The 12,363-nt window shown below is 38.9% G+C and overlaps 1 protein-coding gene across 1 annotated transcript; it reads right to left on the bottom strand.

Moving 5' to 3' along the window:
- Positions 1–3,744: 3,744 nt before the first annotated feature.
- On the bottom strand, positions 3,745–9,654 carry IMPA1 (inositol monophosphatase 1). The gene is made up of 8 exons (XM_010213764.2): positions 9,579–9,654; positions 8,250–8,383; positions 7,348–7,452; positions 6,976–7,021; positions 6,721–6,829; positions 5,996–6,104; positions 4,346–4,497; positions 3,745–3,875 (listed from the first exon to the last, which is right to left on the bottom strand). The coding sequence occupies exons 1-8, from the start codon at positions 9,639–9,641 to the stop codon at positions 3,757–3,759; spliced, it is 837 nt and encodes a 278-aa protein (XP_010212066.1). The 5' UTR covers positions 9,642–9,654; the 3' UTR covers positions 3,745–3,756.
- Between the last annotated feature and the right edge of the window lie 2,709 nt (positions 9,655–12,363).

Below are 12,363 nucleotides of genomic sequence, written 5' to 3'. Positions count from 1 at the left end.
TTACCTGTCAGCATCCTAACGCTAGTATCAGGCCTGTGAAGTAATTGTTTTATTTACAAATAATGAATGCTGCTCAATTAACAGTTGGCTTTGAAAAGAGGGGAAGTTGCTCATGGAATGAGAGACTTCCCTTATTTAACTTGCTTCACATCAAGATGACATGTTGACATTTAGTGTCTAGTCAGAAGGTCTCTTTCAGTTTTAGGCATGGGAACAGTCATTCAGCGGCTTCTTAAAACTGTAGTTTCCAGTCACAGAGATGCTGAGAAATAGCCCACGTTTAACATGTTGGTGTGTGGGTGAGGGGGAAATGCTGTAGTGTTGTCTTTTATCTTTTTTTTTTTTTTTTTTGGGGGGGGAGATATTTATACTTCTCCAAGTACTCCAATTACTCCAAGTAATCTACTAGAACATGCTGCTCTGAAAAAGGGGCAAAGCTTTGCAGTCTGCCATAGAAACCTATCACTAAGTGTCAGTAAATCCACTACTAGAGACAGCTAATGAACAGCAAAGGCAGCCGAAAGATAGGCTGGAGCTACCTTTCATTTCTGCCAGGACAGTCTTTGGGAAGGTGGTTCTTACTGCTTTAACCTCATGCTAAAAATCAGTCTCCCTGGTGTGGAGAGATTTGTTAGGAACATCTGGCTGGGTAGCTATTATGGTGATGACAGTGACCATCCAGCCAAACCGACCAGTTAAATTTGCCCATACAGTGTTCTGATTTCTAGGACTTGTTCTCAGTTTTTTATTTTCATTTGTTTCACATGTTGAATCTGTCTGTTGATACCCTCATCCTTGCATTGTAAAGCTTTGAGCCTTCTTAACTCAGAGTCAAGACTTAAATTCTGGCAGGATTTCCCAGTTCAAGTTACACGTTTTTCACTAACTGGCCATGTAAGGCAGCTTCCTGTAGACTGGACTGATGCTGTCTCCTATGAGCACTAGGCACAGGTCTTAACTGACCTGGGAGGTAATTCTCTTAACCAGTTTTACTTTCTCATTATCTCAGATAAAAATTGTCCAACAAAATGCTATCTTGTAAATATACAGTTTTATCTTAAAATTGTTAAAAGTTAAAATCCATCCTAAGATGATTAACTCTGTCATTGTCTTTCACAACACCACAAACAGGTATCTCACTGTCTTGACCATTAAAAGAATATCCCTCCCCTGTAATCTATCAAGAGCTCTTTGATTACAGTGATCTTTATTTCTGTTTTACTCTAACTTTCACCAAAATTGCAGGCTAACACAGATCTAAAAATAAAATGCCTTTAAGCTTAGTTATTATCCTTTTCATGTGACTAAAGAGTTAGTCACATATTAGATGAGTTATTTGAGACAATAATGCTCGAGCAAGGAAGCCAGCAACAGGGATCTGATCCCCTTCAAAGGGAGACTAAATTTGGAAAGCAAGCAGGCACAAATTCCAAGTTTATGAAAGCTGCCGTTTGCCTCTACAAAAATAATTAGCTTGGTCTTCAGTGCCAAGAGTGAGAAAGCAAAGATGGGAAACAACACTTAATATAATTTTCCCCCCAAAGTGCATTAAGAAATCTAACAGTGAAAAAGCTACATGATTCAACCAGCTGATACCCCTCAGACAGCAACTACACACCAGACAATCTCCAGTGTCAGAGCTCTGATGAACCTGTTGTGATCTCGCAGGCGGGCTCTCAAAGGCAGGGTAGCCGTACACAAAACCCCATTTCTGTACAGCGATAATAGTTCAGCACCTGTGTACTCCAAGGTCAGTAAGGAAATAATTCATACACAGAGAAGGAAGCTTCCAAGCCCATAAATCCAGCACACTGGGATCCAACATTCTCTGACTCATGTCAAGCAGGGAAGCGCACCTGGAGCTGCCACTGCTAAAGCAAAAGTTTAATCCAAACACACACTTTCATCTCAAGTATTTTTAGACAGGTCTCCGTTTCACAAAATAAATCAGTTTAACATACAAAAAAAAAAAATCTGCATAGTTCATATTGCATACAACGACCGTGAAAATGGTACAGCAGACATTTAAAAATAATGAATTATTGTGAAGCAATGATCCCCCATCAATTACAACACAAACATTACAGTGCAATGCGCAAGAAGTTCTATTCTTGCAATGGGAAGCTTAAAAGTAAAACTGAAATTAAGCTAAATCTAGCTTTTTGGTAAGACCTTTGAAGAGAAGCAGATGCTAATCTCATTAATGTTAATTAGCTAATATTAGAAATAATTTCAATGAAATATTTTGCAAAGTTGTCAAAAAAAGATACAGAAGACTCAGATTTATAAGAGATGTGCTGGAACTTCAGGACAGATATCATCCTCTTCCAAAATAAAAACAAATAGTGGAACAGCTGTACATTTACTGAGCAGACCATCAAAATAAACATTTTTTTTCTGGAAACTTGTCACAGAACACAGTGCAAAAATTGACTAAGTTAAAATAACTTTTTGAAGTGCACTACTTATTTGAACAGTACACTGATACTTGTAAAAAGCTTGAATACAAAAATGTCAAAAAGGGAAACACACATCTATGGTATAGTTTTGTGCATTCTGAACACTTAAAACGAAGAATTGAACAACTAACCCTTTTTGGAGTTCTTTCTTTAGGTTTAAGCATGTATCTTCTTACACCTTCTCTCTGTAGAGAATATAGCATATGGAAACCTGGTATTGTTCAGTCCCTGACAAAACCCACAGAAAATGGTGAAAATTTTGGACTTCTGTTATTGTTAACAAAATAACTTATTTTATTATAACCTATTTTGTTCACAACTCTCAGATTTACCGAAAACTCTCTTAGATTTTAAGGATTCTTTAAAATTTTGCAATACTCTCCTCCATGGGGATACCCAAACATGATTAAGGGAAATTATACCTGACAAATATAAGATACAGGGCTTAATACCATGCGTTTCCAAAGAACAAATTCCAATTATACTTCACTTTAATTTCATGTAAAGCCATTTGTTGATAGGCAGTATGCTCAGAATTTATTCCTGGGACAAGCAGTTATATTTTATAACATAATGATCTATTACTTTGCTTCTGTAATAAATTTGCAAATGCAGTGAACACGTAAGAGATGATAGAATAGTTTGTGTTCATCTACCAAAATTAAGGTGCAACAATTCTTAGAAAGATAAAGACTAGCAAAAAAAACACTAGTGGGTAACGAAGGATCTAAATTAAGAGTCTCAACTAACAGCAACTGAACAAAGTTTGGAAATGTGTGACCTACTTAAAAAAAACAGGAACAAGCTGAAGAAATGGATCGGCTGATGACACTGAAAAAAAACCTAACAGTCCAGAGAAAAAGGGAGAGAGACTGGATAAATAATAATGCCTTGGTATTTTTGGATCCAGGACCAGATGTGACGTTCTGTAGTTAAGGCAGTAAACGTTATTTTGTCACTTAAGCAACTACATTTCTGACTAAAAAGTCTCTTGTTATGCCTTCCACTATGATATAAAACTTAATTACTAGTTGCATGTATGTTTCTTTTTGCAGATCTTCATGCAATTGTGATAAGAAATAGAATATTTAACAGTAAAATTTTACTTAGAATTATTCCATAACACCATCATCTTGGTCCAATCTCAAAATACTACTTTGCAGTCACATCTAAAGCTACCAGTAGGGAAAGACCAGCCTCTATTTATCTCTTTATCAGGTTCATGGTAGAGAACAACAAGTATATGATATTATGAGACAATCCCTGCACGTATACTTTTAAGTTGTAGCTTTGGTATTCAGTTTGCTGCATCATCCCGTTTCAGAGGAATTATCTGAAGTGCTTTAGCTATTCTCTCTCCTACAGCTCGACTGCTTGCAGCAATTATTCTTCGAGACATCAAGTCAAACGGTCCACCTGAAAATCAAAACAAGCAACATAACTAGCTTATTCCCCAAGAAAAATAAAAGTTGGTAAGAAAATGAGCAAAAAAATCCAATATAAGTGATACATTAACAGACTGGCATTACCATTCAGGATCCCTGGATAAAAATGCATTTTAACTCAACAGCTCATATCTCATATGAGCTACGTTTACTCTTTGTAGCTCATGCAAATTTACTCATTGTACATTTATTCTTTTTTATTTACGAAGTGATGCTACTTTTACTTCTCTTCCAGGTGCTCAACTCAAATTGTTAAAAATATCTTATAAGCTTAAGAGCAAATGATTGCCTCTCTGTCCATTACCTGGATGGAGACACTGCTTAATCACGGCAACTCAGAAGGAAGACTAAGTAGCATTTACCTTCTCGTTTCAGCTAAGTTTTGCTCCCAATTAGCCACTTGAAAGGATACAGTAGTATCAAGGAAGGCCATGCATTTACCTGATACATCGAGCAGTACTCCACCTGCTTCAGTAATAATGATTCCAGCCCCAGCCATATCCCAGCAGTGAATTCCCATCTCATAATAGGCATCTGCTCCGCCTGTTGCCACAAGGCACATGTTCACAGCTGCAGTACCAACAGCTCTTATCCTAAAGGAGATATTGTTGGTTTTTAACTGAGAGTAGTTCTCAAAACAGTCACAAACACCGTGTAAACTACACAGAGCACAAAAGCATCACACACAAAATGAAGTGAGCTAGAGAAAATATGATGGAATGTTGCAGTGGAACAAAGGCATGTAACGCCATCCTCCATTTGTGTTTAAGTATGCTAGAGTCCTAGAAACATACCAAATTTCCAGAAATAATGCTTATAAATTATATTGAAATCAAGCAAGTTTTAGATGTGAAAAACACCCTAAGCATTTTTTTAACCTAAAAAAAGTACTACGCAAGATACCTATTCCCTCCCCAAAGTAACAGATGTTCTGCTTTACTTTTTGAATACAATTAAAGCAGAGTTTATACTGTTCTCATCTTTCCAAAAAGAAAAAAAATCAGTTTCTCTAGTGACAGTTGGTAAACATCTCTGACATGTAAAAAACTAACAGTTTTAATAATCACAAATAATAAATTAACAGTATCAATTAGTTCTGGATAAATTCATCAAAACATTGCTAGCTGCAAATTCCAGTTACTTTTTGAAACATTAATGAAACCAGTAAGCAAAAGCGTCATTTCCAGAAATAATTATGTCAGTTATTGGTAAAATCTACATTAAATTGTAACGGATGCCAGCTGAAGTTACAGCAAAACACAACTTAAGTCAACTCTAATTTTCAAGTTAGTCTAACTTCGAAATTTTATTTTTAAAAATTAACAACCTAAAATACCTAAAATGTATTCCCCATTAACCATTTAGCAGATATTTTTTTAATGCCCTCACAAGTTTTTCTGAAAGTACAAAAAGTCTAAATGTGAAGAGTCAAAACAAAAATCCTGAGAATCCTGGCATAAAATTGAAATCCCTTTTAGGCCAGATGCACGATCAGGGTTGAATAATGAACAACCATCTTCTGAAACCATCTTTATACACAAAACAGCTTGTGGAAACATAGAATTTTTGTTTTGTTTTGCTTCTCCTCTTCTGGGAAAGGAGAAGCAGGGAATGTAACTGAAATTAGTATTAATTTATGGACAATTTTAATTACTTGGATAAATTCAAACATTTATATGGATAAATTCAAACATTTTAATACATCAGATGTATTAAAAGTTTTTTCTTTACTAGAGGGAAAGTGATCTAACACAGCTACTCTAACATACTTGTTCTTTATGTAGTTCCGATTACTTCATGTGTGTTTCTACAGAAATACACAAAACGGGTATTCAATTGTTTAACTAGAACAGAAAATACAGTACTTTCTAGTCCTACAAAACCAAACAAGCCTCAATTCTCAATACAACCTCTCCCAGTTAGAAAAAAATTAAACACATAAAGTCCTTTTGGAGAAGCTAACTTTGAATCATAGTTCATTTCTGAGATGTTAAATGCAAGCAATGTCTGTATATAAATTAATAGAACTGATTCTTCCTAGAAATTATTATATTTAACACCAATAAATATCAAAAATAAGAAATAACTTACCCATGAATAGGAATACTGAGAAGTCTTTCCATGTTAGAAAGAATTATTTTTATAGTCTCTGGATCCCGATTTGATCCCAATTCTGTTACCAAAAGGGATTTTGTAATGTCTGGAAAGGAAATTAAAGCTTACTTTTCCAACAGTACATCTTAAATAGTGACAGTAATTAGGCATCTGAGTTCAATTCAAGCAAAGTTCTCCTCAGTTGTTTTCTTGTCAGACTGAACATAATTGAGGTATTTTAATTACATGACTGAAGAAAAAAATAAGTAATAAAGATCTTATACGAAACATGCCAGGCAAAGATAAAATAAAGTACAATTTGGTTTAATTCTGTATATGTATTAACTCAGGTCACCTCTATATAAATTTCTATCGTTAGAACAATTAGACCAATTCTCAAAAGTGTAAAGGTCCCAATTTAAGCACTGGTTTTCCTTTACATAAAGTGATAAGTATATAACAATCCTACTGTAGTTCAGAGGTGGAAGAAGTTAAACTGCCTGCTGGATTCATTAGTTTCTAAAAACGATTACAGGGGGACTACAGACGTACAAGGAATAAAACGACAAAAGCACAACACAAATTTAAGAAGACACATAGGGAACATAATCTCCAACGGCCTAATCTTGATTTGTATTTTGCAAGTTTACAAATATGTGATATCCAAAAAAGAAGGAGAAGAAAGAAAGAAAGAAAAAAAGCTACTCAGCAGCTCATCTTACCTTGTTGGCCTGATACTTTAAGTTTCTGACCATTGCAAAATGCACCTTTTCCTTTCCTGGCAGTGTACATCTTGTCTTCTACACAGCTGTACACAATTCCAAATTCTATCTGCAAGAAAACAGTAAAGATACCTCAAGTAGTTTTTTTTTTTCCCTTTCTTCTATCTACTTTCAAAATACAAATCTTAGTGATAGCTAGCAACAAGAAATTAAATTGATTTTGCTTGATTAGATATTAAGTAATAAAAAGTATACCTCTTTGTTTACAACAAAGCCAATTGAAACTGCCACAAATGGAAACCTACAAAACAAAACATTTCACTATTTTACAGGGAGATACTATGCTTCTTTTACTACCATGCTTATGCTTAATAAAAAACAATCTTCATTTAAATGTCTAGTATATTTTAAAAAGTCAGGTGAAATCATAGTTTTGTGGAACTTCTTTCTAAAACAAAAACTGCAAACAATTCTCAACTAAAAAAAAACAGCAATCTGTAACTATTCATGAACTCATGGTATGATTTTAAAATGAATTTAAAAGTGAAAAAAATCACTTTCACAGAGCTAGAGAAACAAAAAAAGGTAATCAGTTTAATTTGCTAACATAAAAGATGACAGTCGAACCTGTGTACGAAGTTCGTAGTTCCATCAATAGGGTCTATAATCCACGTGGGATTAGCTGTCAAAATGCTGCCTTCTCCAGCTGCAACAGATTCTTCTCCAATGAAACTACAGTAGGAAATACATTTAAAAATGGGAAAAAGAAATGTCCAAAATGTCTGAATTGCAATACTTGCCACACAATTCCCCTCAACACTCACAGATGCATCCCATCAGGTCCCTTGAACTTGTTCTCTAACCTGACCCTCCTCCATCAAGTGTTTCCACTGCCTCCTGTCCCATTTAGCAGCAGGAAAATAGTTTTACGGGTATAACTAAATAGGCAACTTTGTAAAGGGATGAAATCTGAAGTGCAGCTCCACTTCAAGGAGAGGGCAGAGTGCCTGCTCTATCATACTGCTAAATCCAAGGAATACACATAACTGCTACAGGAGGCTAATTTCTTTTTTTTTTTTTTTGACCATTAAACTATTTGCCTTGAACTGAAAACCACTGGGATGAGTATGACTGTATGGAATTCTCTTCTCTACTTTTTGCATGTTATTAACATACTACTCAGACCATGAAAAGACTGAAAAAAAAAAAAAAAAAAAAACCACAGAATATTGCTTTCCTCCAAGAACTGGTAAGACGGGGAGAACTGTTAAAATTGAAGAGTTAATTAAAAAATTAGCCAGCAGTTCATTTGGAAACATTTGGGCAAAACTCTGACCCACTACTACTCTGAAATATTTAACACAACATTACTTAATGAGACATTAAGAAATCAATCTATAATTTTCTAGTATCTCAGTCATATTGAAATGTTAGCAAATAAAATCAAAAACTTTCCATCTTGTTCTTCCAAGCACCTACTTCCTTTTTTTTTTTTTTTAAACCAAAAATGTATCAAAAAGAAGCTGTACCTGTGAGAAGGATACTTTTCTTTTATCAAAGAAATAATGAAGTTTTCTACTTTTTGATCTGTTTCTGTCACTAGATCTACTGGTGAACTTTTAGTCATAACAGATATTTCTTCTTTGAGTGCTCCACGGATTATCTGTTAACAAAAGAAAATAAAATCTTCATGAACAGTAGGGAAAGTATTAATTTTTCCAATACTGAGCATCATTTGTAGTGCAATTTTCTATACCTCATTCACGAAACACAAATAGTGACACAAAATGAACTTAACTGCAGGAGCTGTGCCCAGCCCTGCACCTATCTCTCACCTCTGTCAGTAAAATTTTTTACTTGATTTTAAAACTACTATGGGAAGATCCATTTGTGGATGAAAGGGAGCTTTATGTTTTAAGCCAATTTATCTAAATATCAGTAAGCTGAATGAAACATGAAAGACAAAGCTTAAGTAAGCTATTTTTAGCCAGACCATGCACTTACGATTTAAAAACGATGAAAACTGATTAAAAACCTATGTCTCACAGCCCAGACAATTTTATTACAACTAAGACAATTTTGAGTTTTGTGGCATCTTACTAAAATGACAGGACGGGCTTCTACACTATTATGTTTTGCAGGTTCTCCTGCTCCCAGGAATCCAACTGCGACCAGTGCCATCTTGTTTATTGCAATAATATTCAAATATACCCAGCAGATCTACCAAAAGCAACTAAACATCTGCTAATCAGTCCTACATCAAGACTTTGCTGAAATGTGCAAATTGTCTTTCTTATTCTAAGTCACCTGAAACCACAAACAGGCAAAGTACTGCCTCTGAGAGACGTTCCTGATTTAGAGAAAAGCAGCTTTCATAAACAGAAAATAATAATGTGTGTTGCACCAAGAATAAACCAACGAATTAAAAAGCTGACCAAAAGAGGTGAAATAATGCTACAGAGAAGTTGCTCAGAAGAAAGACTGTCAAAAGTTATTCAGACAATTAAAAAGTTAGACAGTTACCTTTTTATGGAAAAAAAATGATGCTCTTTATCACAATTCCCAAATCATATTTTAAATCAAATTTAATGAATAAGAGATGTTCCTTAATCTTTATCACATTCTGGTTCATATGTATTTCAATACGTAAAATTGTTCTCTTGAATTGTTCTCTCTTGAATTAACCAAGCTGAAAACAGGGAAGATGCTCCAATCTTGAACATCACTGAATGATACTGCTAATTCGTATTTTTGACAGAACATTCCACAGAGGAATATCTAACAGCAAAACTCCTTTAAAGGCTGTAATATATCATTGTTAATAAATAACATTATTATTTAGAAATAGAAATACTTACTTCTCCAGCTTTCTTTGCTAAAGTAACTGCATAATCCATGCATTCTTGCCAAGGATCAGCCATCTTTTCTTAGCCTAAGAGATACAACAACATTTAAAGGATTATGGATATTTTTACAAATTCTAATTGTTTTACTCCTCTCCGGACTTCAGTCCAGTGGACCACAATGTTCTGCTTTTCTGGAATATATGCTTGTCCTACTCCTCACCGTGAAAGAGCTGTTTTAAGAAAATATATTAATAAACTTTGCCTGTTTTCATAGTTTTTTTTCTTGTATTTTGTCAATATAACACAAAAATATCAACAGACACAGACCTTCAAAGTGAAAAGAAATATGGGTGCTAAATGCTATATTTAGACATGGACGAGAGCGCACATGAAGTCTTTGAAAAGCAACAGTGTGGACACAAGGACATTTTTGGATAGACTGTACAGCTCAGTGCTTGTTTGTTTAGAAAATACTGGGATCTTCAGTACAACTTATTGCAGATGATTGCAGCCACAGTTCAGTCTATTTTAAGCATAGTTTAGATTACTTTGGTTAACTTAAATTAGAGGGGAGCAAACCAAAGCCCTTTCTGTGGCTTATTCCTCTCTGCCTTACTCCAGCAACTTATTCCAAATACAACTACAAAAGGGTCTAGCAGTTTAGAAACATGAACATACAAAATCAGCACGGAAAAGTGTCAGAAATACACAGCAGTCAAACCTGCTCTGGGGGTCCGCAGGTTCAAGGGATGTGCCTGGACCCAGAGCGGGGTGCGGATGGTGCCCACCAGGATGCCCCTGTTCTCCACAGGGCACTGGCAGCACTAACGGTGCCTTCCGCAGATCAACGTCCTGCCAGCGGGGCAGCTTCATGAAACACGTCTAGGCTGAAAATGCCACAAAGGCAGCAAACCCGGAGTACTTATGCCGGTAAAATACCCGCGTGTACGCCTCCTGGGCACAGATTTTGCCCCAGTTGAGCCTTGTCGCTCCGCGATGCCCACGCGAGGGGCACATCTCGCCGAGCCGAGGCGGGATCTCCACGGAGGTACCGACCCGGGCACACAGCGATGTTTCACCCTGAGCGGCCCTGCCTCTCACCGACCTCCTCTCTTCTCCCGCTAATTAGCGAGGCTGAATAACTGCGCGGACAAGCGACCCCCTCCCCGCATACCTGAAACGTGGCAGCTGCGGCTGCTGCTCGGTGCCGACCCGCCCCAGAGAAGAGGCAGAAGAAGCAGAGGAAGAAGCGGGACTCGCAGCCCCCGACGACACCCGAAATGGCGACAGCCCGCACGTCCCCGCCGCCGCCCCGAGCCGAGCCGCGCCGCGCGCAGTGAGGTGCGCATGCGCGGCGGGGCCTGGTGCGGCTACTGCGCATGCGCGCGGCCCCCGCTCGTAACTCCACCGCCCCCGGCGCACCTCGGCTGCTGGGTGCTGCGCATGCGCGCGGGCCGTTGGGGGTCCCCGGGGCGATGCTGGGCTGCGCTTCATCCACGTGCGATCCCATCGCCTCCCGTTAGCCAGGATCCGCGGGTTGTGGCTCCGTTTGGCCGCTTTGGCGGTCTCACAGGGCCAGGAAAAAGCGTGAATGCATACTCTCCAATTCCTTTGTAATAATCTAGTATTTAATTGATTCCATTAAAATTACAGTGCCTAAAAAGAGATGACTCCTCTCCATTACATCTCCCTCCTTTCCTGAAACCTTATCAACACCTTTGAAACTTCTTTCTTTGTGGAGGCCTGCTTCAAGGATAGTTACACGGGATGCCTTGTTAACAGTGGCACGGGCTGTCTCGTTAGCAGCCAGCCAGCCTCAAGGACGGCAGTGCAGGTGTGCTATCAGCAAAACAAGGAGCAAAAACAACTGTCCGTCTGCTGCGCGGCCAAGAAGCTGATTGGGTGGCTTTAATACAAGCCTTTAGATTATTGGCTTATTAGTAACTGTGTTTCGCATGCTTGTAGACAAATAAGGTACTATATCCGGCTGATTTACCATAAGTGTGTAAGCTGATGCCTTAATAAATGTCTTCTGGCTCCCTGCCTTGAAACCCTGCTCCTCTGCATGCCCGCGTGGCAACGCGGGGCCACGGCATACGGCGGACGCGCTCATCGTGCGGTGGGGCAACGCTTGGCCAGCCGGAGGACTGAAGGGAGCCCACGCGCGTGCCTGGCCTCGGTGCTGGAGGTAAGCGGCGAGGACGATGGGGAATTCCATCACACAGGAGCAGAGTAACGTGGTAGAGCTGCTTCAGCACATTCTCCACAGAGAAAGACGGACTTTGGAAGAGACTGATCTGAAACGCCTTTTGGTATGGGCACAAGAGCACGAGCCATGTCTTAATACCCATACCGTATGCGATCCGCTGATGTGGGACAAAGTTGGGCTGGTGCTGTGGGACAGGGCGACCAGGAATGACAAGGAAGCAGCTGCACTTCTGGGGTCTTGGCGAACGCTGTTTGATGCGCTAAGGGCCTACGTAGGGACTGCTCCGACGACCACCCCCACGGCGTCCCAGGCGCCACCAGAGCCGGGGCAGGGGGCGGTGGGAGGTGCCCCGGTGGAAAGGCTGCTGAGTCCGGTGTGCAAGGAGCTGAGCCCCTGGCTGGCTGAGGAGGCAGGGATGCACCGGTGGGAGAAGGTGAGCCAGGAGGCCCTAGAGCAAGGGGATTTGAGCGTGGCAGATGCACTCCCGGTGCTGTTCTCCCGAGCTCACAGGCCCCAGTGTCAGCCATTAGAGTACGGTATAATCAAGGAGATTCGAAAAGCCATCAAGGAATACGGGCTGCTTGCTCC

This window comes from Tinamus guttatus, unplaced genomic scaffold (assembly GCF_059628265.1).
Source record: "Tinamus guttatus ecotype Peru unplaced genomic scaffold, ASM5962826v1 Tinamus_guttatus_pri_ptg000156l, whole genome shotgun sequence".
Lineage (NCBI taxonomy): Eukaryota > Metazoa > Chordata > Aves > Tinamiformes > Tinamidae > Tinamus > Tinamus guttatus.
Note: the sequence above shows the minus strand (reverse complement) of the source record. Positions and strands in the feature narration are given on the sequence as shown.

What these genes read in the sequence shown, in the direction of transcription:
- IMPA1 (XM_010213764.2), bottom strand. Translation starts at nt 9,641, where the DNA reads ATGGCTGATCCTTGGCAAGAATGCATGGATTATGCAGTTACTTTAGCA. An exon ending in GAAAAGTATCCTTCTCACAG is followed by an intron (nt 7,453 to 8,249) that starts GTACAGCTTCTT and finishes TTCCTACTGTAG; the next exon opens with TTTCATTGGAGAAGAATCTG. An exon ending in ACTACGAACTTCGTACACAG is followed by an intron (nt 7,022 to 7,347) that starts GTTCGACTGTCA and finishes TTTGTTTTGTAG; the next exon opens with GTTTCCATTTGTGGCAGTTT.